The following is a 26,393-nucleotide window of genomic DNA, read 5'->3' as shown; positions in this document are numbered from 1 at the left end:
TTTTTTAGACGGAGTCTTGCTCTGTTGCCAGGCTGCAGTGCAGTGGCTCACTGCAACCTCTTCTGCTTCCCGGGTTCAAGCGATTCTCCTGCCTCAGCCTCCTGAGTAGCTGGGACTATAGGTGCCCATCACCATGGTCAGCTAATTTTTGTATTTTTAGTAGAGACAGGGTTTTACCATGTTGGTCAGGATGGTCTCGACCTCTTGACCTTGTGATCTGCCTATTTCTGCCTCCCAACATGTTAGCATTGAAGGCGTGAGCCACCGTGCCCAGCCCATGCCCAGTGTTTTGACTGGTAGACTATGCTGGCAAACATGTTTACAGCCTCTGCTCTAAGCATGGATGTGTCCTGATGGGCAGTTTATCTTTCCCCAGGGTGTCTGTCCAGTTGGAAAAGAGAAAAAAGTCAGGTTCCTTCCAGCTCTGCATTGCAGCTTTGTGTCGCTCCTAGGTGATGGAGAGATGGTGAACTTAAGAATATGGAAGGAATCTGTTCTGTGGCCCCACTGTCTTTAAAATAGCACTTAATACTTTCTCTCCAAAAAAGGGCTCTTCCAAGCCAGTCTAGACATTTTCCCCACTAGGGAGAATTCTGTACTGTGACTTTTGAGATCATTGGTGAAGAAACGAAAAACTGAGCCTGATTCTTGGGCTGACTTCAATGAAGACTTTGCACTCAAAATGCCGTGTTAGATTTCCTGACTTCAAGGTCATGGCCAACAGGCCGTTCGGGTTTTTTCAATGTCCTGCCTGCCAAGAAAACTGATAACCGCTCTTCATATCCTCTGGCAGTCTATGCTGATTGTAGGAATGGGGTGTGGATTATACATTGTTGGGTACAATTACCTCCCAGAATACAATGCATCTTCTTTTAGACATCCCAGGGAGATAATTTCGACATAATGAAGATCTATAGTAATCAGATAATTACTATCGATTGCTCTTTAGACGACTTGATGAGGTAATTAGGGCGTATGGAAAGAAGCTGGAGCTGATTGATTGGCATGACTGTAATCTCAAAGATTTCTAATTATGTTTCTTTTCTTCTAATGGCTTATAAACAAACATCATTTTAGCTTTAGAATTTGTCAGGTGCCAGGTTCTCTGGGAACATCAGCTTTCTCTATTATGCTAGACACCCAACATGATCAACATAAGCTCATTATGCCTTCCTGCTGAAGCAGAAGAAACTGCAATTAACCCTCACTTCTCTTCTTCTTCTCCACTTCCACATGGCTGGATTCTTGTCTGGAGTGGAGTGGGGTGGGGTGGGGTGTGCCTCGTTCTGTGAGGAGCATGTGTGACTCAGGGCTGGATGGGTTTGTATAGCCTATGGGAGACCCTCAGAGCCTGCTGAGCTCAGGCACAGCAGACTAGGGGCACAATGACACAACATGTATCCAGGTGGCTGGCTGACTGTGGCTGGGGCTGGCTGACTGCTTGCGCTCCTGTCACAAGCCATAGCTACTCATCAGCCAGCAACGTTAAGTAGCAGGTCAATACTCTCAGGCAGCTGGACCACACACTTGTCTGTCAGTGTGTTATTGCCTCATCTCTTCCATTAGACACTAATTAGAGGACACCCTGTCTGAAACCACATTCCACATTATCCTAATATTTTTGACACTTTATAGGACCTTTCAGCAGCTTGCATGATTCAGAATAGTGGCCTCACCCAAAGATGATGGATGCTAAGAACCACTAATGCAGCATCTTGGAATGATCTGTTTGCATGTAATCAGTGATGGTGATAAGCACCACACTTACTGCTCTACAAGTGCCTGGGTTACAATGCATTCAACAAATGCAAGGTGGATGCATTTTTCTGAATATGAGGCAGTCTGGTTCTCATGCCTGAAATTGTCGACTGTGACTCACCTGTGCTTGGTACCCTGGTGGGTACCCAGTAGATGAATGTTACAATATGAATGAACACCTGTGTTCTTGAACTCCCTGCTTTTTATTGAAATATCACCAAAGAAAAAATTATATCTTGTGTTTTTTTTATAAAATCCATATATTCCTGGACCCTTATTTTAAAATGGGTCACAAATTTCCTACCCCCATTAAAATTTTTTGGGGGTACCCAGTAGATGAATGTTACAATATGAATGAACACCTGTGTTCTTGAACTCCCTGCTTTCTATTGAAATATCACCAAAGAAAAAATTATATCTTGTGGTTTTTTTTTATAAAATCCATATATTCCTGGACCCTTATTTTAAAATGGGTCACAAATTTCCTACCCCCATTAAAACTTTTACGGCAGCCGGGCATGGTGGCTCACACCTGTAATCCTAGCACTTTGGGAGGCTGAGGTGGGTGGATCACTTGAGGTCGGGAATTCGAGACCAGACTGGTCAATATGGAGAAACCCCATGTCTACTAAAACGATAAAATTAGCTGGGCCTGGTGGCACATGCCCCTAATCCCAGCTATTTGGGAGGCTGAGACAGGAGAATTGCTTGAACCTGGAAGGCAGAGGCTGCAGTGAGCCGAGATCGTGTCATTGCACTCGCACTCTGGGCAACAAAAGCGAAACTTTGTCAGAAAAAATAAAAAATATAAAACTTTTAAGACTTGAGAGGAGTTGCATGGGGGTGGTTCAGACAGCAGAGGATACCCAAGATAATGTGTTCATTGTTGACTAATGGTTTGCTGCTGTTTGGATAATTACAACTGCATTTGGAAATGCTTCATTTACTCCCATTAACTAGCCTGAGAAATGGAAGTATATATAGAATTTGTCTCCATGTTGTATCTGTATAGTATAAATAAATTATGTAGCAAATTTTTTCATCAGCTACAATTCTCGAGAAATAAAGTATTCTTTTGAAAATGTAATTTGAGTAACTGTTTAGTTCAATATTTGGTGTTTAAAACCTTCCTAATCTGTATCAGAATATTTTCCTTTAATAGACATATAATTAATAAATCTAATTTTTTTTAATAATCGGGAATTATGCAATAAATCATTGTAAGCAAAATTTTTTATTTCTGTACTTGAAGAAACTATAAGAGATTGAATTAAATGTCTAAAACAGGTTCTAATTTATTTGTTAGTTGGTTTTATCAAGTCCAAGAAATGAGTATCTCTTCTAGTTATTTGTCCCTTTTCCTAAAACTTAACTGAAAATCCAATTTCTTAGCAGTCTCTCTACATTTCTGCCTATGTTTTCTTTAATTTATGGCTCTCTGGTTGTGAGTTCTGATGTCACTTCCCTGTATTTGATGAAGTACTCTCCTCATCAGTAGGGAAGGGCAAACTCCACTGAATTTGCTCCATGGCAGTGTGACATAGTTTGCCAAAATATCGTTTATTATTAGGGCCTGGCCCTGTACACAACAGGAGTGGTTTTAGTTAGAGGGTCTCAAGGCTGCAAAAGTGGGTGTTCATGGCGTTGCCCAAGTTCTGTCTGCCATTCAGGAGGCAGTAAAGAAACGTACTCAATGAGCGAGCTGACAGAAGTGGTGCCATTCGATAACGTGCTTGGGTTGGGGCATGTCATTACAGGAAGTTTTACATCTTGAGAGACAGATGGGAGGACAGCTCCTAGAAGAACCTAAGGCTCTTCATTTTAAAGGCAGCACCCACAACCTCCGCCTGTCAATTCACGATATCGCCCATTCCCTCTGGAAGAGCAAATTGCTGGCTAAATACCAGGTAAGGTTCCCAAACCGAACAGTATGTCTGAAGACAGCTCCAAGAAAGAGGACTAAAATTACATAGATATAAGAAATCCGCTTCCTTGAAATTAATCATATGTCATTCTTGTTTCTCCAAAATAGTTAGGGGTTATTTAGATTTTTTGAGAAATACAGAAATATTTGAAGGAATGCTTTTTAAAAAGTCTTCCTTTAAATAAATATACTATCATTGTTTCATTTTTATTAAACGAAAGACTTCCATCATTTCAATTAATTTTCATACTACATGTTCATATCAATGGGTAAAAACAGCTTCAAATGCATTCACAGAAACAAGCAGAAGGACGTTTTTATTCCATGCCTTCCTAGACCAGTACCATTACATTGAAAAATCAGAGGGAACCCCAGTTCGGAGAACTGAAATAGCATGTCAAAGTAAAACCCAATCAGGATATTATTACATAACAGGCAAGAAAATACTGGTCCCAAGTGTCATTGTATGCACCTGGGGGAAAATCACTAGACCCTCAAGGAATTTTCCCCTCCTCCATCCATCAGCCTGAGCTCTGAAAAGACTGCTGTGATGGGATTGCAGGCCTCATATGCAGACATATTTAGAGAGCTGTGAATCCACGTTTATATTTATGTAAATTCAACCTAAGCCCCAGCATTGCGGTTGAACGGGTAGCTGTTTCCCGGTATAAGTCCATGAACATACTGGAAGATGGGAAGATTTTCAGGCTCCATTCTTACTCTCATTGGTCAAGTTCCTGCATGTGAATTATGGGAGACAAGACTAGTGGTTTGTTAACGGTGGGGGTTGCAACCAGATCTGTGCATAGCTCAGTCTTTAATGGAGACAGAAAGCTTCTGACTTACCCAGTACGTACTCTTTGTTTTCTTCTTCCCTTTGTGTTGCAGTTGTCATAGAATTCCACAAATCTCCCTGTTTTAAACGTAATTTCCTTTACACGATTATAAGAAAATGCTATTTTAATGGTAATATGATATTAAAGCTTAGCCTGGCTGAATGCTTACCATCTGCCAGACACACTCTTTATACGTTGGTATATCTCATTTAACCCCAGCAGACCTATGAATGAGAAACCCTTTTACTCTTTTGCAGATAGGAAAACTGAGCAATGGAAAGATTAAGTAACTTGTCCCTGATTACCAAGTAAGCGAAATAAGGGGTTCCCGTTTATACTGGATTTGGCTCCGAAGCCACTGCTTTTTACCAGCACACTCTTCCAGTTTTTATGTGGCAACCTTTTCTTTCCTTTATTGAAAACTGATTCTAGGATAGGCTCTGTAAGGTGGTCTATACTTTGAGGAAATTAGTCTGTTCAATGCCTGGTGCCATGGACTTTTCTGTGGCAGCTAATCGAGTCTGAAGTTTTCACTTGCAGTGGTTTTGGCTCCCCCTGCCCTGCACAGAGGAGGGTGTGAGCATGAAAGGGGGCGCGTCAGGGCATCATGCTTTAGACTTGCTTTGCATTTCTCCAGAAGGTCACAACAGGGATTCTGTTAATGAGCAATGGCTGGTGTGTGCAGGTTTTATTTTGGGAATTTTATAAACTCTTTTTTATCACTGACAATGGCTCTTGTTATAAATTAGAGACATGTGGCAGACTGGTTAGGTACATGGATTCTGGAGCCTGACTCCTTGGGTTCAAATCTCAACCCTGCCACTTACTTGCTGTGTGATTTGCTGTAAATTATTTAACCTCTCTGGGCCTCAAACGTTTCATGTGAAAAGGGGCCAGTATGTACTTAAACACAGGGCTGTTGTGAGGATTGAATGAGGCAGTAGGTGTGGTGCTGAGAATGCCTAGCAGCAGATCATCTGCAAGTCATTTTTGGTATTAGTCCTTCATTTGTGGTTAACACTTTTACATCCTTTAGGAAATTCCTTTTTACCATGTCTGGAGTGGGTCTCAAAGAAACCTGCACTGCACCTTCACTCTGGAAAGATTTAGCCTGAACACAGTGGAGCTGGTTTGCAAACTCTGCGTGCGGCAGGTGGAAGGAGAAGGGCAGATCTTCCAGCTCAACTGCACCGTGTCAGAGGTAAGCAGCTCCTGTCTGTCTGAAATCAGGGGAGCGGGTGACCCTCAGGAGGAGAGAGTGTGGGCTAAGATGGTATCTCAATGTAGGCCATATGGGAAATCCTGAAAAGCTTTTACAGATCCTCTCTGTTAATAGAATAATATTTTTAATAAGCAGGGGAAGCTAGTTGCAGAAAAAATATATATATGAAGGAATCCTCTTTGAAAAACAAGTCAATTTTTCTGAGATGAATTTTAAGAGTTATGTTCTAACTTTCAAAAGCAGATCTGAATTTCAAGTAAAGGTTTAATTTAGGGAGCGTGCACATGGAGCAGCTTCTCCCCACACCTCCCTTAGCGTGCCACATTCCCCGCACCCTCCATCCATCTCTCCTCCCTCTCTGCTTCCTTCTCAGGAACTCTCCTCCCTTTCCCCTCATCATATGCTACTGGGTGGGGTGGAGGAAGGGAGAGGGGCCTCTCTGCCCCCTCTTTCTTCTTTCTCCCCTTTTCTCCATTCAGAGTAAGAAAGGAGAAATCTCTTGGTCTCCTTTCTCTCTCATCTATCATTCTCTAAATATAAAAAGAGATACACTTTCCTCTGGGGTGGGGGAAATATCCCAGAAATAGAAGTAGAGTCTCCATATCCCCCCCTCCACAGTGGCCATCAGCTTTGCCTTCCTTTGCTGTGATCTTCACATACTTCTGTGGTTGGCCATTTCCCTGTGTCCATATTACAGAAATAATAGTGATCACTGCTATTTAAAACTTCTCCTTAAGAAAAGAGGAGGTGCCCATGACCTTCCTTATCTGTTACCTTGGATCCAAAGGCTTAAAAAGTGATAACCTTATGCCCAGGAGGAACAAAGGGAAGAAAAGAAGCCAAATGGGCAGAAGGCAGCCTCTTTTGGGCCTCATGGAGCTAAGCCCCGTGCTGCGTGCTAAGCCACAAAGCACAAGATTGCCACATGTGAAAGCGACAGAGAGCCAGTATATGATTTAAAATACTACCTCTCCCTCGTTGTCTCATGCACAGTAACGAATGAAATATCAGCATGTTCAGCTTGTCTTGCTTGACATGTCATATTTAAAGACCATCTTCCTTAGCAAACCAAGCCAGGAGAAAAGCGCGTCAGCCTCCGCGACACGCCATCCTTCTTTCCCACAGCCCGCCGAGGTGCGGTCATCGTTTCCTCCCATAGTTTCATGAGACTTTTGACTCATAAACAACTTTAGTCACAGCCCCCGGTGACATTCATAAGGAATGATCTCGGTGTCAGGGTGCCATGGCAACCGCCGGCCCTCGGTTGCGCAGCCCTATCTCCCAGGCACACAGCACCACCCCTGCTGGCTCGGGAGGGTGTTTTCACTTTGCAGGCCCAGCAGGTCTGCAAAGTTCAATAACCACCCAGCTCCAGTGACAACAAAGGCTGCAGAATTTTGGAGGGGGGTGAGGAGGTCTGGTCCTTTGATGCTTGCTTTCTGTTCTGCGTGAACATTGGCTGTGTGTTAAAAAGGTGGATCAGATGCAGCCACAAATGAAAAGAGAGCAGCTCCATGCTCTCCCCCGTCAGGGCTGCCACCGCCCTTCAGAAAAAGGACAGTTTTGCATAGTGTGATCACAATTTAAGGGCTTGCTTTCTTGTGGAAACCTAGAGGAGAGATTACTTCTTTTGCAACCTGGTGGCAGTCTGCTCTAAGAGACTGGCCTTCAGTGATGTTGAAGGCATTTGCCCGTGTGTGACAGACAAGCATATTTAACTGAGGGAGGGGAAGAAGTTAGCGGAGTCAAGATGACTTTGGGGATTAAGGGGCACTCTGTGGCTTTTCCTTCTGGGTCACTGAATCCCACTGTTGTGGTTAGCATTTGAATGCGGGTGCTGGGTGTGCAGAGGAGGGAGTGTGGATGGGGGTACTGATGTTGGAGAGGAAGCCTCTGAGCTGAAGAACAATAGACTCTAGAGAGTTCTGGGACCCAGCTCCTCATCAAAACCTCCAAGAAAGGGTACAAGATGATTGACAAACCATAAGTAGAGAAAAGGATCCATTTGTGATTTCTTTCTTCTGAACAAGGCTCATTCGTAGGGTCACAGGGCAAGATGGCAGTGGGCTGCAGTTCCCATTCCAATATCCTATCTCCCAGGAATGAGCTGACTTGCTAGAAACGTGCTGCCCTTCTCACCAGCCACCCACCACCCAGTGTACTCACCCGTCGACATTTATAAAGCCACACAGCCCTTGGCTTCTCCTGTCAGACAGAGGACCTGTTGCCCACCCCAGAGACCAGGCTGTGCGTGGCATCTACTCTGATTATTTCAAGGGCCAGCCAATTGTTTCTGGGTGCTTTGGCCAGAGATTCCTTAACTAGAGGCAAAGGCTTTAATTTCACAGAGATGAAGTTTAAGAAGGAAAATGTCTGGAAGGCTAAATGTATTAGCGCAAATGAATGTCAAAATGTAAAAGAAGATACTAGATTTTTTTTTCCTTTTTTTTTTGTTTTGGTTTTTGTTTTGTAGACAAGTGCAGACAGAGTAACCAGGAAGCTTCCCATTATCTCCAGAAAAAAATATGGTGCAGAGGAGAGAGAAATTTATAATTTTTTTCACATCTTCTATTTTGTTCCGGTTACAGGCAGGTGTCCATCATGGGAAATTCCCAAGTAGACAGTTACATGGAGATATGGTCAATTACTTAAATCCTTTGTTGCCTCAGTTTCTCCATGTGTAAACTGGTATAGAATATTATCTTGGGCCTGTTGTGGGAATTAAATGGGAGAATGTTAGTAAGGGTTCTAAACAGAACTTGGCCCAAAGCACATGCTTCATCTATGGTCACCATTTTCATTGGTGCCATAGATACCATAAGGATAACAGGGCTCTTGAATCAACTTTGCTGCTTCAATCTGTGGGGTCTGTCATCAGCTGAGGTTTCAGATTTCCCATCTATCAAAATAAACACAAAAATAAAACTTAGATACTATATAAATAAATACATGAAAATGAAATATAAATAAACAAAAATTAGCTCCCAGAGAAAAGAAGGTAGCATGTATCCCCAAATTTGTTTATCACATTGCTTTAGTTGAAGGCTTTGAACCCTGAAAAAAGGTGCAGCTTTAGGGGACAGTATCAGTCATCTTTTTTTTTTTTTTTTTTTTTTTGAGACAGAGTCTCGCTCTGTGGCCCAGGCTAGAGTGCAGTGGCACGATTTTTGGCTCACTGAAACCTCTGCCTCCTGGGTTCAAGCAATTCTCCTGCGTCAGCCTCCCAAGTAGCTGGGATTACAGGCATGTGCCACCACATCCAGCTGATTTTTGTATTGTTAGTAGAGATGGGGTCTCCACATGTTGGCCAGGCTAGTCTCGAACTCCTGACCTCAGGTTATCCATCCACCTCAGCCTCCCAAAGTGATGGGACTATAGGCGTCAGCCACGGCACGAGACCTCTTCTACCTTAATAAGAGATTTATAGGGAATAAAAGCAGTTATAATTTTTACATTTGGTAGATTTTATAACCTCTTAAGAAGTCGTGATGCATAGCACTTTTGTATACACAAATAATATTTTAAATGAATGTACGAAGTCACATCACTCTGCTACAGCCATTTCAACTGTTTACATCTTCTGCTTTCTATAACCTGCTCAAAATGACCATGGGGAAAATCTAGTTTTTCTAAGTGACTAGGAAAAGTCTAAATATCAGAATAGAAAGTTGTTTCAGGGCTGTGGAGTCCTGAAAATGTGTGTTATCACCCGCGGCAGCTGTTTGACTGACTTTGAAAAAAGTCATATGTTTACAAAAGATATCATAACATCAAAGACCGATCATACCAATATCATAAGTGATTACTGAAATAAGTGTTCTGTGAGAGTAAACTCTATTTTTACCTGGAAGTAAAGGAAGAACTAACAGCAACTGAAATTACTAGATGAAATGTAAACGTATAAATGTATTTTACTTTTACCTTCAAGGCTGTTGTCAGCCACTTGATAAGACAGACAAAGAAATGATGCCTATTGAGCTTGTTCCATCTACACATGATAGGCAGAGCAGCCAGGAGAAAGCGTTCAGGACTTTAATGCCCACATGAAATGCTGATAGTTCTTTATCCACAAGAAAATGGGGATGACATGAATGTGTGAGCAGGCCTTCCCGAGATCCATGCCTATCTTCAACTGGCCTCTCATTTCAGAATTTAACTGAGGAGAAACTCACCCGTAGCCACTTTTACTTGGACGGCAGCTCAACACACTAGTCTATGGCTTCTATCAGGGACTGGCTTCATCTTCTTTCTGCGCTAAGAAAACATGTTTTCTCTCATTTTCACAAACATTAATTGAGTAGCCTCGGTGTGTGGGGTGCAGTGTTATCACAGAGGTCTGAGGATGATGCACTCTCACCAATAAGATATGTGAGAAATGAAAGGCAGTAACCTGTCAACACAGCCGATGTGCACGGCGTGCGAGGAGCTGGGAGGCACCGGGGAGGCCTCCAGGCCTGACGCCTAGGGTGAGCTACCCACGGTTGCCCCAGGGTACAGGACTTTTGGACCAGGCTTTGAGGACTCTGCCTGACAGAGATCAAGGAAAGGGCAGAAGAACTGTGAGAGGTGCATCCTTAGAAACGCAGGAGAAATAAATAGTGAGTGGTGCTCAGACTCTAAGGAGAGTATGAGTCAGGTCAAGTCACGGCAAGGACGGGGCAGCCTGAGATGGCATTGTGGAGTGGTGGAAGCACAGGTGAACGGCCCTACTTCACGTCCAGCTGCACTCCATGCGCCACAGGGTCACCTTTGCAGCCTCATACCAGCCAACCAGGAAGGTCGTACAAATATCCCTTACTGGGCCAGGTGTGGTGGCTCACACCTGCAATCCCAGGACTTCGGGAGGCTGAGGTAGGAAGATCACTTGAGCCCAGGAGTTTGAGACCAGCCTGGACAACACAATGAGACCCTATCTCTTAAAAGAAAAAAGTAGCCCAGTGTGGTGGTGCACACCAGTAGTCCCAGCTATCTGGGAGACTAAGGTGGGAGGATCGCTTGAGCTCAAGAATTTCAGGCTGCAGTGAGCTATGGTCACACCACGGCACTCCAGCCTGGGTGACAGAGAAGTGTTAAATGCCCCTCCTACCACATGAAGACCCTGTCTCTAAAAACATATATATTTATACTTCACTGCTTAAGAGTTGGGACTTCATGTGGTAGGAGGGGCATTTAACACTTCTTAATGAGAGAGTAAGAGGGAGAGAGAGCGAGATGTTGCTGTTCATCAGGGTAGCACTTTAGGAAGATTACTTGGGCAGGAGAATGGGATGAATCACAGGTAAGCAGTAGGGAGCTCCTGGGGCCAACAGTACAAAGACTCTCTGGGGACACAAGTCAGCACTACAAAGAAGGCCCTCCCTTGTGCAGACTTAAACTTCCACTGCCACGCAGGGATGATCAAGGTTGTGGTGTATTAAGGAATATGGCAGGTCTTTTAGCCCCTATTGTCATTATCCAGAAAAGAAGCAAGCAGGGCCACAATGTGGGCAATGGCACTAGACTGTAGAACTAGCATGTGATTTCTTTTTCAAACCAGAATGTTCCCTGATTCCTCTTGCAGGATGTATGACAGGGGTGTCGCTCGCCTGTTTGGTCACCCCACAACTCAAACCCCTTACAGGAGGGTGAGCATACGGGTGGGCAGGTGCAGGAACTGGGACAAGCACTTTTGGGCTCTGGCCCCACAGCAGCATCTAGGGGTGGGTGTCTGCAACTTCTAAAGCCCACGTAGGCATGTGTTACAGTGTGCTCCTTTAGCTATGCCATCTACAGATGGCTTGTGTGTTTATCAGCTCAGTGGACCCTCTGCATTACTGCAAGGGCAGGAGTCAGTGTAACAGCCTTCTGTATCCTGAGCTCTTGCCCAGTGTCCCAAAAGAATTGGGTCACATGCGGGCCTGAAAGATGAGTGCAATGTTTTATTGACTGGTGGAGGTGGCCCTCAGCAGGATGGATAGGGAGCCAGGAGGGGATATGGAGTGGGAAGTGGTCTTCCCCTGGAGGTGGGCCAGACTCTTCTCTTCCTGACCCCGGCTGGCCTCCCTTTAGCATCCAGACGTCCCTCCTTTTTTATGACTTTGCAAATTTCTTTCATGTCTAGCTCAAAAGAAGACAGCCGGATTCTTTTTTTTTTTTTACTAGAAATTCTGGGGTACTTGTGCAGAATGTGCAGGTTTGTTATGTAGGTATACACGTGCCATGGTGGTTGCTGCATCCATCACCCCATCATCTACATTAGGTATCTATCCTCATGCTAACCCTCCCATATTCCCCAGCCCCCTGGTATCCCTCTCATAGCATCCCACCCCGCGACAGGCCCCTGTGTGTGATGTTTCCCTCCCTGTGTCCATGTGTTTTCATTGTTCAACACCCACATATGAGTGAGAGCACGAGATGTTTTGTTTTCCGTTCTTGTGTCAGTTTGCTGATAAGGATGGTTTCCAGCTTCATCCATGTCCCTGAAAAGGACATGAACATATCCTTATTTATGGCTGCATAGTATTCCATAGCCAGATTTTCTTTATTCAGTCTATCATTGATGGGCATTTGGGTTGGTTCCAACTCTTTGCTATTGTGAACAGTGCTGCCATAAATGTATGTGCATGTGTCTTTATAATAGAATGATTTATAATCCCTTAGGTATATACCCAGAAATGGGATTGCTGGGTCAAATGGTATTTCTAGTTCTAGATCCCTGAGGAATCGCCACACTGTCTTCCACAATGGTTGAACTAATTTACACTCCCACCAATGGTGTAAAAGCATTCCTATTTCTTCATATCCTCTCCAGCATCTGTTGTCTCGTGATTTTTTTAATGATTGCCATTCTAACTGGTATGAGATGGTATCTCAATGTGGTTTTGATTTGCATTTCTCTAATGACCAGTGATGATGAACTTTTTTCATATGTTTGCTGGCTGCATAAAATGTCTTCTTTTGAGAAGTGTTTGTTCATATCTTTCACCCACTTTTTGATGAAGAGTTTTTTTCTTGTAAATTTTAGTTCTTTGTAGATTCTGGATATTAGCCCTTTGTCAGATGAGTAGATTGCAAACTTTTTTTCCCATTCTGTTGGTTGCTGGTTCACTCTAATGATTGTTTCTTTTGCTGTACAGAAGCTCTGGAGTGTAATTAGGCCCCATTTGTGTCTTTTAGCTTTTGCTGCCAGTGCTTTTGGAGTTTTAGTCATTGTTCTATTGCTGCTCTGTGCGCCTTCTCATCATCTCCTTGCTCGTGGGGCTCATCTGGAGCTTGGGGTTTGGGGTTTATATGAGGCCAGGATAAGGGCCATGGTGGGCCAAAAGGCAACTTTTTGGATGTGAAAACAGAAATGCCTGTCCTTATTTAGGGCTAGCGGTCTTCAGGCTTGAGGGTGTGGCCATTGCCAGGAACAGCCCTCTTCTACGTAGTATTTCCCTGTTTTCCTGTCTGTACCATCTTCACTTACACCCTCCACTCCATACATAGAAGCATTGAGGCACTTAGTCCAGATGCCCCAAACATAAATCCATTGAGAAACATGACACATGCCCTCAGATCACTCTATGGTCACCTTTCTTAGAGCCCTATTCCCCTAGAGGTCAGGAACCCTCTTTCCTCGTTCTCTTGGAAAGAATCCTGTGCCTGATGGGGGAAGAACTGCAGGCCGTGACCCTCATTCAGGGCCTCTGACTCTCATCTGTTCATGCCATAGTCTTTTAAATCCTGGTATGTATGTACTGGAGCCAACACAAAGGAACCAGTGGAATGCTTGAAGCCCCAGTTTGCCAAGCTTTGGGTTTTGAGGACAAATATCATGATCATAGCCAACACCACTGTGCATACCATGGCAAAAGAATTCAGATGCCCTCCATACCCCTAGATGGACCCTGTGCCATGGGACTGAATAAGCCTAGAAGTGAGCACTTGCTGCTGACTGCAGAACATGGAATACACTGCAAGTCAACACTAGCACACAGGCAGTTGCCACCCCACCCCCTGCAGCGCCAGTGTACCCATGGCTGGGGAGGCCACTGCAGCAGTGTTGGGCAGCATTTGGGGGGCTCTGGGTGATGGTGGTGTTGAGCCCCTGAGCTGAGTGCTCAGCAGGAGCCAAACACTTCATGATGGCTGAAACTGGGTGTGGCCAGTTCCTCTGCTGGCAACTAGTGAGGCATATCAACAAGTTACCTGCTTAAAAAAGAGAGAGATGGCATTTATAGTAGATTAAGTAGATTTTCTTTTAATAGTTCCCAGGCAACGTTTGCTTTGCTTTTTCAACCAGCAGAAGTGATCAGAAAATGATTAGAATTTCTCCTGTGATGAAATTCAGATTTTGCATTTGTGCTGTTAAGGAGAGCTGTGTTCCATTTCATTCAACAGAAGCAGAACTGAGACATCTTCTGTGGAGTTTAGAGGGAGAACTACTGGAGCATTTACCCAGGATATTCCCCCCAAGGTCAGGCCCTTTCCAGAAGCCCTGACTCTCACATCTATTCATTTCAAAAGCACTGCCCTTTTGAACATTTTCCTCTCCTGAAATTTAAACCATCAGGAGCTCTGACATTCCCTCTCTTTTCTCTCATCCAGGAGAATCCCACTAGTAAAGCTGTTATTGAATCACACCAGAGCTTTCCATCTAGCCCAGTACTCACCTAAGACCCACAAAGCTAAGGCTATGCAAAGTTAGCTCAAAATATATGTACCTCTTTCTCTGAGCCAGGTTACATCTAGTGATGCACAACTTTCAGGCTAGGAAGAAGCCATTCTTCCTAAGGAGTATAACAGCACTCATTCTTTTCTTAGCACTCAAAGCAAGGCATTATGATGGTTCATTAACAAATAGAGATTGCTATTGTCTGCAGAAATAATGCTGTGTTGTTCCTATCCCTGAACTCCAGGAACCTACTGGCATCGATTTGCCACTGCTGGATCCTGCAAACACCATCACCACCGTCACGGGGCCCAGTGCTTTCAGCATCCCTCTCCCTATCCGACAGAAGCTCTGTAGCAGCCTGGATGCCCCCCAGACGAGAGGCCATGACTGGAGGATGCTGGCCCATAAGCTAAACCTGGACAGGTGGGTATGGTCAGGCCCCAGGACTAGTTTCTTTTTGTTAGAGCTCTCCAGAATTGATAGCTATTAGACATAGGCTAGCATTTTTCTTTCCATCTACACATCTATTTAATTGTTCATTTTGCAAATATGCATTAAGCTCTGTCCTTGTACCTTGCACTATGGGCTTGCAAAGAGTGCTAAGAGACATTCTGAGCTCACTTGACATTGGTAGATAGCAGGTTTTGTAATCCACTTTGCAAAGCTGAGGGGCTAAATTCCCCAAATCACAGAGCCATTCACTACAGTAATTATTGTTACTTATCTGTAGTTGAGCAGGACCTAATGTTTGATTCATAATTAGCATGCTAACACAGCATTGATATTAAGTTATAAAGAGACCTCTGGAGCCTCTACTTTGTGGACAGTCACTGTCACTACCAAACAAAACATGTGGCATGACCTGTCAAAGATTATGCAAGCCTGGACTAGAAAGAAAATATAAGCCTCTTGATTTCCTATTTAGAATATGACCCATAGACATCTTGTCTCTTAAATTATCTCACTCAGAGTTGAGGTTAACAAAGTTAAATATCGCTTCTCCTGTCTGGGGCTGATCTAATAATTCAGCATGAGCTAGTTATTTAGGATGGCTCACCGTCAACCACAATGGGACCAGGATACTTAAGGACAAGTAGAGAGACAGAAAGGTTTAGCTGAAGAAGAAAAAACAAGAGAAAACATATATGTAAGTCACACCGTTCAGCACATTTTCTCTTTCCCAATCACAGGTACTTGAATTACTTTGCCACCAAATCCAGCCCAACTGGTGTAATCCTGGATCTTTGGGAAGCACAGAACTTCCCAGATGGAAACCTGAGCATGCTGGCAGCTGTCTTGGAAGAAATGGGAAGACATGAAACAGTGGTGTCCTTAGCAGCAGAAGGGCAGTATTAACCACCACGCCGGAAGGGGAACCGAAGGACGACACCGCACAGGGGTCTGTGGCCGTCCAGGGGAATCACAGCTGAGGAGGAAATCCAGACGAGACCAATGCGCTTCACAGGCAAGACTGCAGCAGCCAGAAGGAAAACAGATACAACTGCCAATGTACATGCCCACTTTACTCGGACATCAGCACAGGAGTTGAGAAAAATTGTGTAAATTTGTACCTTGAATTTAGCTATCAACCTAATTTTCCTCTTAGTTGGGCTGTATGCTGTGTGGTACAGGATCTTACAGTTTCCTAGGAAACGCTTTTTATTGCTATCCAGATATATGGATAAACTTTCTTAACAAACCCAATTTCTACAAATGTTGTTTACATCAAATTGGACAGGGATGCAGACACTGTCCATGGCTCGTTCTATTTTTGTTCAAATCATTTGAAGCTGAAGCTGTGGATGGTTAGTTGTGTCTATTTCAGATTAGTAATTTACAGAGAAATCACAGACTTTTGGTACAAATTGTGTGCATCAAGTGTCTCAGATAATCTTCCCATCAGTGTTCTGTTTCTAGAACTTGTAGAACCAGTGTTACTGTTTGTATCAGGGAAGTGGAGAATCTAAAAGTGTAAAAAAGAAATAACTAAGACTCCTATTCCTTGGAGGGACCCTTCTGGTGCCCTTTGAGAATAAAGCTATAGCATTGCAGGGAAGACAGTGGTTCATGTTCAAGCATTTTTTCACAACATGCGTGTTTATAATATGCAGTATGAAGTGGTTTTTTTTTTTAAAAAGGTATCATATTATTGATGAGTATTTACTGGTATTCTAGTAAAAGGATTTTCTTTTAACTTCTATTTTTGTTAGCAGTACTGTTAGTATTGGGTATTGACTAGACCTGCCCCACCTTCTCACCTATCAAGGTGGGTATGGTCATCATTTTAATTCAACCTGCTTTGGTTCCTTGACCTTTTACCTTTCCTTCCCTCCCCTCCTTCCACCCAGGAAAGTGATAAACGCTCACTGGCCTTGTCAGTCTGTTCCTTCAGCTTGCTCAAGCAGAGCCTTTCTCCTCTGAGTCTTTCCATGAGATGTGTTCTCTGTTCAGTTCACTTAATACTGCCGTTATGTGGCCCCACGTTGGCTCCCCATGGTGCTCTGTCTGCTTCAGAGGCAGTGTGGTTGGAGGAACGGACTCTGAACTGGAGATCAGGAAACCAGTTCTCACTGTGGGTCTGTCACTGTCTCCTTGCACCACCTTGAGAAAGGCATTTAACCACACTGGAACTCAGTCTCCTCACCTAGGAAGTGGAGGGGTGGGATTAGATCATCTCAAGGTTCTGAAATGCTAAACTTCCACCGTGATGCCTCCAGTCTCATTCATCAGTCTGGAGACCACAATACACTCTGACCTAGATCATGTAAAATAATCAGCTGGTCTTTTGCCCAGGCTTTGTTACACCTTTCAAGTAGTTCTGACATGGAAGATGATGATTCCTACCTGCAATATGTTTGTTTGGCTTGAGTCGCTCTGCATCATTGCATTATGCAGTCCACTGAGAGATGGCAGCCCTTTATTATTTTCTTAGCCTCTCTTGGGACACCCCCATTCCCAGCCTTCCTGACTGCTTGCAAATTCTATTTTACTATTGTCTTGGCATCCTGATATCAAGACCACTCCTACAAGTTTATCTGGCAGTAGGAACTTGGTGCGTTTTTACTATGCACCCCCCCCCCACCTTAACCTTTTGCTGTTCTAATATTGAGTAGCATTTATAAACGCTTTCTAATTAGCTCTTTTTAAAAATGTTATCCTGTAAAATGTTAGTCAACACACTACTTTGTGTAAACTATTATGTCTCCTTGGGACGATCACAAGCTCTTTAACATAAGGACTCAATTCATTCAGCAGGTGGAGATTAAAGGGTCAAAGCCCAGTAGCAAAACCAAAACTGAAGAACAAGCAGACATGTGTTTGAATCGGAACCTTTAGAACATGACTGCGGCTTACTTTTAGGCTGGAGGCACACGCGTTGCTGAACAGTTTTGAATTACATCTTTTCTTCCATCTTTCCATGTTTCCACTCCTGTTTTGGTAGTGTTTTGATAGTCCCTTGATGACTCCTCCAGCCTCATCCCTGAGGACTGCTGATACCTTGCTATGGAGCCTCTTCTTTCACGCTTTTTGTTCCTCATCTTCTGTTTTAGACATATATTCTACAAAATCTCTCTCAGGCCAACACCTGCATTTGGATTTCCATAGTTAACATATTTGTACACTGGGGAAAGGAGAGATTGCACTAGTAAACAAGTTGGATAATGTTTGTAGCAATGAGGAAAACTAAACTAAAATATATATATATATATATATATATATATATAGACACACACACACAATTATACTTTTTTTTAAAAAGGAGGAGGAGGAGAGAGAGCTATTGTCCATTCCTACATTTTGAAATAAACTTGTCAAGATTACTCTTCAGTATCGAGGTTGTGGAATCATCTATGGAAATCAAGAACTAGAATCTGAACTGAATGCTCAAACTTCTATGCTTAGTAAAAACTAGAGGGGAGCAACTATGTAGCTATGAAGATGAATCAATTCCATAACTGTTACTAAAAACTTTTTGACTGAAAAGTCACCAACACAGAAATACTGAACACAAACAGTAACTGTTTTACTTAAGTCATTGAGAACCCCTGGGGTTCACGTCAGATGCTTTTTGGTTCAACTTCCTACCACCAGAAAAGGGAAAAGTGATTTATTTCTTGTGAGGTACTCACCTGTCACAGATTAACTCTTCTGTTTCCTCCCAAGTGAATGATAACAACTTCCATACATAACACTATACCAAATAATTTTCACTACAAATTCTGATTTCCTTCTCATTTGGAGTAAAGTAATAGCTGTTAGACTGCCTGCAAAGTTAGAAGGTCCAGATACAACAGTTCATTTCATAGGAAGTCGCGGCATCCACCATTCTATGTGATATGCCCTGCTTCTTTCTACACCACTTGAGAGGCAAGTTTGGCTGGCTTCATTTGAATAGGAAAAAAAACTTATCATTTGTGCATGCTGCCATCTAGTGGCATGCAACACAATCTACCCTGAGTTTAAATTCACTAGAAGTTACTTGACAAAGGGAATGAAAACCTGTAGCGTTCAAGGACCTTTATGACAAATGGATGTGGGGAAATTTTCACTTAAAATTTAAAATTATAATTCTTGTTCTCACTTTCTTTTCACTTCCATCACCCATCTCAAAATTAGGTCATTGTGAGCCTAGTACATCACCTCATTCATACACAACACATCTTAAGTTGCTTTTTGTTAACAGAACTATGATATGAAAGTCTTTGAAGAGTTGTCATTTTTAACATTTATAGTTTTCACTGGGGTTTGTATACTTTAAATCTCCTTACTTTTAGTTCCTTTATCTTTGGAAATGTAACAAGCATCTGCTTAGAAGTAAGTCTTATATATGCAAATGGAATATTATGGGGAAGAGAAAATTGAGGTTTTTAATCAAGGGGAAGAAAGCAGCTTCTTTTCTCTTAAATTCGGGAATCAAAGGCAGAGGTTTCATCCTATTTACTTCCTATCAACACTCATTCAAGTTTTTTAAATATATCTGAAAGGAACTGAAGTTGGATTCAGAATTGATTACTGGCATGGTGATGACAAACCTGTTAACACCAAGGTACTCACAGCTAACAGCTGTTTCGCAAACAGCATCTTCCAAATGAATACTCACCTCTGTTATGCAGAAAACCCCCATCCCGCTGTGAGCAAGTTAGGCTCTTCAAGAGCTGGACAACTTTTTGGGTGAGTTGTTCAATATCAAACTGTATAATTATCCATTTTCATATATACTGTTTTATAGATTTCAATCTCTCAACTATCAAAAAAGTAGAGCTATTTTTAGGGGGGAAAATAGTCATGAGGACTGAGTTCAGGACACTCTGAAACTGTGCAGTCAGTAATTTTTTAAAGGAATTTTTCCTACAAGTAAAAAATCTGAAAAGTCAGTGTTTTGAGGGAGGAATCAAGACTTTTCATTTCTCCCAAAGAAGAGCACCAAGGCTCCTGTCTCGTGTGTCCTTGTGTGTGTCTGTCAGGATCATAGCAGCTGTGCTCTTGGTCCGCTTACTCCTCTGTAATCCACACATGCAGACGGAAGTTAATGAGGTGATCACTGCCTCCCCAGAATTCACAGGTCTTTGCCTCTATAAGGTCTGCCCCTATGGGGCCAAGAGAATACAAAACGATGTAAGTACCTGCAAGAGAGCATAAAGAAGGTAGGAAAGGTTTACTTGTTGGGTTTTCAAGTCTTCAAGTTGAATATGAGTCTTAGCTTTTGCTGGACAGTTGTTCTGGGCAAGTCATCAGTTTCATGTGGAGATCTCAGTGCAAGCCCAAGGGTAATGAGTGAAAGGGGGCCCATGGAAACACAGCTGAAATGAAATGGAGCTTTATCCATCTTCTTTGAGAATGGAGGAGTTTTTGTGAAACAGAACATCATTGCTCAAGATAATGGTTGATAAGTGTTAGATTTTATAGATCTAATAAGGAAAATATTTTATTATCTCAAGTTGACAAAACATTTTTTTACCTTCGAGTGCCTCATAGGACCAACTATTACTCTTTGGTTTTTGTTTTTGTATTATTTTTATATATTCTTTAACCTTGCTAATGTTGACTGAAATCTTTAGAACTTTGCCTCTGTGCACTGAAGTACTGTTTCTCTACCCTAAGAGATCTATTTGTATAATCTATGGCTGTAATTATCACTTTGGAAGATTTCCTTTACATCTCCAATGATTTCTTTTTAATGGAATAAGGCAGAAGGGGGAATAAATACACTGTAACCAATGTTATGTGCACCCATGTCCATACAGGCCAAGGAAGCCAAAAAAAGTCATTAATATTTCCAGAATTGTAGTGTAAAAAACCTGTTTCTGAACAGCAGGGAGATGGCTTTGCGTAGCAGTGGGTGGGTTTTCTCTGCAGACTAAGTCTAGCAATGAACTTACAGATCCTTTAGTTTTACCAGCCTTGTGCTTACCCCATTTTCATAAATGCTATTTAACAGCCTGTCTTCACAAGGGTTCATGGCTCCTAGGTTTTCCAGTGGACCTGTCACCTCATTGTATTGATCTGTGGTAGGATATTAACGGGCTCATTCAACCAAATGTAATGTGTGCCTCAAACCTATTTTAGCATGGTCCAGGGGCATCAGCAGGAAAAACTGCCAGGCACTCCGCAAGTGGACTGGCACACAAAGCCCAGCAATTATTAGCAGCTCTTCACCAGCCTGCTCTCTACTCAGATGCTTGCCTACTGAAGGGACCTGTCCAGAGATCTTCTGGAATCCCAAGTTAGGAATCTCCGCAGAATATCATGACAGTTGTGGACCAACTAGCTTCTGAGTAGTAAACAAGGAAGCTGCCCTGAGATATAGTAAGCTGCCCACCAGCCATATTATTTGCTACTGAAGGCCAGCCTTTTAACACATTTCAGATTTGTCCTTCAACAGTAATATAAATTGCAAGTCATACCATTTAAGGGTCTCTTACAAATATGTCTAAATCGTGTGTCATTTTTAAGTTCCAAAAGGCCACTGGACTAGGTACTATCAGACCAGCTGTAGGACGTGATGGCACTGACTCCGGGTGGAATAATCCTTAGAACTGGCCTTCAGAAGATGAACCGCAGGCAGGTTTTGCTGATCAGCAGCCTAAGGATTGATGAGTTTTCTTTCTGGCCTCTGAGCACTATGGAGGCAGCATCAGAGAATTGGAACCTGAGCCATGTTCTCAATGTTAAAACCTGTTTAGAATGACATGTAAGAGCAAGAAATCTACAGCTGGTGTAAAATACCTTTGCCTTTTCTATTCTGAAAGAAACTAATGGCATCTGTACATGTAGGGGTTAAAAACTCAGATGTCTACTCCTCCAGGCCATGGACAAGAAAAAGCATAGCAGTCAGAACAAGTGGAATAAGTGATTTGCATTCTCTTCATGCTTTCCTAGACCTGCTGTTGGTAGTGCAGCCCTCGCCCTCCAGACATAATGCATTGAGCCCAGTTGCAGGGAACATCATCACTCTGTGTGTGGTGTGTGTGTGATGTCACAGTGTTGTATGTGTTGAGTTTAATGTTGAGCTGCAGCAAGTTGGTGACCTTCCTCTTTGCTCTTCCTAAAGAAGACACCAGTGTTTGTCAGAGAAAAATCCCCAGCAGTCCGTGTCGAAGAGGCAGTGTCACCCACCTTCTGTCCCCTTTGGAACAGTTCAACTGCAGAAAGGTCGGACTGAGGTTTTGTTCTTTGTCATTTTTCTTTTTTAAATAAAACACGACAACCTTGGCTTTTCCGATATGGAACACTTTTGTTGTTGTGGAGTTCCCTCTTGCTGTATCTTCTATGCAATTCTTTTTCTAAAATCTCCCTGGCAGAGGCAGAGTGCCCTCTGGACGTCTGTCGGGCGCCTTGCTGAGCGGTGGAGGTGAGGGATACCAGCTCCGGGTGTGCCTCTTTTCTCTCCCTGGCTGCCAATCCCAATTTTTCCTGCAGTCCCCTTGGTTTGTAAATTGCCTGCATTTATTCTGCCAGCCAACATGTACAAAATGTAAGAAATAATTTTTAAACAGGTAATAAATTATATTTATAAGCAACAAAGTGCTGCCTCCTTCACTTCATAACAAGGGTCTCCTGCGCGTTCAGTCGCCACGTGTTTCTTCAGTAGAACAGAAAACCTTTGGGTCCTGTGTGGATGGTGATCACAGCCTCCTGCAGGCACAGCATGAGGCTCTAGAATGATGCCACTAAAAAATCAGCTGCACGATGGACTCACCTGAGGAGCCTTAAGAACTAATGCCAGGGTCACACCTCCAGAGATTCTGATGGAAGTGGTCTAGGCGTAGCCTGAATCTTGGGTGTTAAAAGCTCCCAGGTAGCACTAACCAACATCTTAGAACTTCACAGAATTCCCTGGAGTGGGAGCTTCTAAATAGAGTGTCAAGCCCTGCCCCCAGAGATCTGATTTTAAATGAAGTTTGCGAATAACTATATTAATAGGTAGGAAATGAAAGGTGAGAAACTGCCAGCAGAGGAGCTCAGCTTGATACAGGACTGCTGGTCACTGCCATAGGGTGAGCAAGCCAAGGGCTTCAGCTGTGAGGTGGGAAACAGCTGTGACATTGAGGACTAGAAGCAAAGGCAGTCCTGGCCTCCATGAGTGAACACTTGGAGAGGCATCCTTAGAGGTACTGCCACCTCCTCCACCCCTCCCCGCAGCCTCGGAGGCCGAAGGGTGTAAGCAATTACCCAGCACTGAGAAACCGATCCATGCCATGGCCTAGAAGAAAGTGACTTAAAACTGAATCGATGCTGGGATCACGAATTTAAATGTTTCTTAAAGGCTAAGGAAGTAATGGAAATACATAAACTGGAACCTGGGTAAAATCAAAGGGAGAAGTAAGGGCTGCGGCTGAGCTAGAGAATTCAAATTCCATATAAAATAATGAAAATACAATGAACAACAAAAAAATCACAAACAAAAACTGTACTTTACACAAAAAACACATGGTGGCAAAGGCTCAGCCCTGTTGTGAGACCGCTCACTCCTAATTAGAAGCTTTGGTAGCTGCGGACTGAGAAAGCCTTACCTAGGACGGCATGCAAGCATTTTCAACGACTATTCACTGAGTGCCCAACCTAAGCCCCTGGCTCTGAGTGGGGGTCCCTGGCGCATTCTGAGGCTTGACCTCCCTCTGCTCCTGTCTCTTAGTACCAGCATACGGGTGCCAAGCAAAGAACCTCAGCAGCCCCAGACATCCCCAGAGCTGAGCTCAGATCAGAACCTAGAGTAGAAATTAGAAATTACTTTGCAGAGACAAAACTTCTGAGAGTACGGTCATCCGTACTTTGCTGCTGTGATCAGATGGAGACAACAAGCTGCAACCTACAAAATGACCAATGCCAAGAGAATAACCTTTTTCCTCAGCTTGGATTTACTGTCAATCTGCCTGTGAGTTCTGTGAAAAGTTTAACTTGAGCCCATGACACACACAAGTGGGGCGTAGGGAAGGTGGGAGAGATGTACCGACAGCCAATCTCAGCTGGTTTTAAATGTTGCTAATTGTAGATCCTGCTAAACTAATGGCAGGAAGAAAATGCAGTATCAGCTGGGCGCGGTGGCTCAAGCCTGTAATCCCAGGAGTTTGGGAGGCCAAGGTGGGAAGATCACTTGAGCCCTGGAGTTTGGGACCAGTCTAGGAAACATATTGAGGTCTTGTCTCTGCTAAACATAAAATTAGCCAGCCATGGTGATGGTTGCCTGTAGTCCCAGCTACTTGGGAGGCTGAGATGGGAAAGTCACTCGAGCCAGGAAGATGAAGGCTGCAGTGAGTTTTGATCATGCCACTGCACTCCAGCCTGGGCAGGACAGAGTGAAACGTGGAAGTAAGAGAAGGAAGGAGTGGTGGGGAGGGAGGGAAGGAGGGGAGGGAGCGGGGGAGGAGAGAGAAAGAGAGAGAGAAAAAAGAAGAGGGAGAAAAAGAAAGGGAGAAAGAAAGAAAGGGGGAAAGGAAAGGAAAGGAAAGGGAAGGAAAAAGGGAAGGGAGGGGAGGGGAGGGGAGGGAAGGGAGGGGAAGGGAAAAGGAAAGGAAAGGAAAAAGGAAAAAAGAAAAACGAAAACGGAAAACGGAAAAAGAAAAGGAAAGGAGAAAGAAAGAAAGAAAAAGAAAGAAAAGAAAGAAAGAGAAAGAAAGAAAGAAAGAAAGGAAAAGAAAAGAAAAGAAAAGAAAGGGAAGGAAGGAAGGAAGGGAGGGAGGGAGGGAGGGAGAGAGAGGGAAGAAGAGCAGGAGAAAGGGAGAAAGAAAAAGAAAAAAGGAGGGGGGGAGAGAGAGAGATTGAAAGCAAGCAGTATGTCTGAGCATCTGTGATGCATCTGGCCTGGGCCCTGACATACTTCAGACATTCATCTTTTTGGTTCCTCGTAAGAACCCTAAGAGGTGGGAATTTACAGGTGGGATGACTGGGCTTAAAGATTATACACTTCCAAAGAATGAAAAAAATCAGTAAATGGTTAACTTTAAGCAGGCCAGTCTGAATCCCAGTGCCAGGATGCACTCTTCTGACACGAGTGCAGCTCGCTAACTACCGCAAATCTCACCCAAGCTCTTCATTCCCTCTGTGTCAATGCAAACCTTCTTGTACTCCTTACTCCCCAATTTTGGGCTTCCCTGGTTCTGATCCAATGTCCAATGGATCCCCTCAAAACCAAACTTCTCACTCTGCTCTCCAGAGTCCACAACGCATGCAAAAAATAGCCCTAATACATGCCCGCCCCTTTCACAGAGGGTTCTCTCCTCCCTTGGTGACGACTCAGGGCAGCAGCAGTAGCCTCACCCTTCCACACCTTAAATACTCCACAGCTGGCAGGAGGGTGCGGTCTTTTGCACAGAGCACTGCTGATTCCAGATCATTACCCTTGCATGAAAACCCACTGCTTTGCACATCAGGCCTCCCGGCCCTGCCAGCCCCTCTCTCTGCCTCTTGCTGAATGCACCCCTCCCCCATTCTCCTGTGGCACTACAGAATTTTGACTCACAACCTTCCTCTCCCCAAGACTGCCACCTTCAAAATCCATGAAGACAACAAATCTAAAGGCACGGTTTTGGGTTCCTCTTTCATCACCAACTATATTGTCCATGAACTAAATTCACCCACTCCTGCGATCACACCCTCAGCTGTCCTTAGTCTTGCTGTTCCCCCTTTGAAATCTGACCACAGCTCCTCTCTCTCAGTAACTGCGGAGACACCACCTCTGCCCCATCAGGATTCCCTGTCCTGGGACCTGGGGTTTTTATTGGTCTGTTAGCTCCTCTAATTAATTCCTTCCCTCCTCTGGTCCATCAGCCCCTTGATAGTAATAATTCTTACTCTCCATGACCTGTTGCTGTATTTGCATGATAAACCAGTACCCTGAATGAATCCCATCATTGCTGTCTCTATACACCTGTGTTGCTAACAGAAAGATAAAACCACAAATCATAAGAAAAGTGGCACTATGAATTTCTGATAATACTCGTAGTAATAGTTGAGCACTCACCACAAGCTTGGTGCATGGATTATTTCATTTCATCTTCAGAACAACTCCAGATGGTGGGCATTAACATCATTCTCATCTTCAAGGGGAAGAAACTGAATCTGAGAGGTCAAAACATGCCCAGTCACACACCTGGGGGAGTGAGGGAAGCTGGATTCACACACAGGCCACCTGGTGGTCCCGAGTCTACGCTCGGCCCCTGTGCCACAGTCACCTTCATGAAGCCTAACCAGGCCCTCGGAGTTGCCCGTGACCATCTGGCTCTCTCCCCAGCAAGCTGTGATTTTCCTGCACAATTTTAAACCTTCTTCACTCCTCTCAAACCACTGACTTCCCTGCCTTTCCCTCCCTCTCAGCAGATGACTGTGTTTCCCTCACAAAGAAAGCAGAAGCCATCAGCCCGTTTCTCTTGTCCTCCTGCCATGAAACGTGAAAAACTTACCTGCATCTGCCTCCTTCACTGTGCCTTTCCACCTGTTAAAATGTGATATTTCCAAAGACAAAATAAATAAATAAATAAGCAAGCAAGTGCCACTATAAGATAACAGTCATGTTTTTTC

General features: G+C 43.6%; 1 protein-coding gene across 2 annotated transcripts in view; it reads left to right on the top strand.

The window, feature by feature from the left end:
- UNC5C (unc-5 netrin receptor C) overlaps positions 1 to 16,502 on the top strand; it is a 381,554-nt gene extending 365,052 nt beyond the window's left edge. For both annotated transcript variants that reach the window (XM_017542439.2, XM_017542437.2), the window contains 4 exons: positions 3,516 to 3,665; positions 5,555 to 5,719; positions 14,620 to 14,798; positions 15,566 to 16,502. In XM_017542439.2, coding sequence (XP_017397928.1) covers positions 3,516 to 3,665; positions 5,555 to 5,719; positions 14,620 to 14,798; positions 15,566 to 15,731 — 660 coding nt within the window. In that variant the 3' untranslated portion in view covers positions 15,732 to 16,502. The remainder of the gene's footprint in view (positions 1 to 3,515; positions 3,666 to 5,554; positions 5,720 to 14,619; positions 14,799 to 15,565) is intronic.
- The last annotated feature ends 9,891 nt before the right edge of the window (positions 16,503 to 26,393 follow it).

Source organism: Cebus imitator, unplaced genomic scaffold (genome assembly GCF_001604975.1).
Source record: "Cebus imitator isolate Cc_AM_T3 unplaced genomic scaffold, Cebus_imitator-1.0 Scaffold144, whole genome shotgun sequence".
Lineage (NCBI taxonomy): Eukaryota > Metazoa > Chordata > Mammalia > Primates > Cebidae > Cebus > Cebus imitator.
Note: the sequence above shows the minus strand (reverse complement) of the source record. Positions and strands in the feature narration are given on the sequence as shown.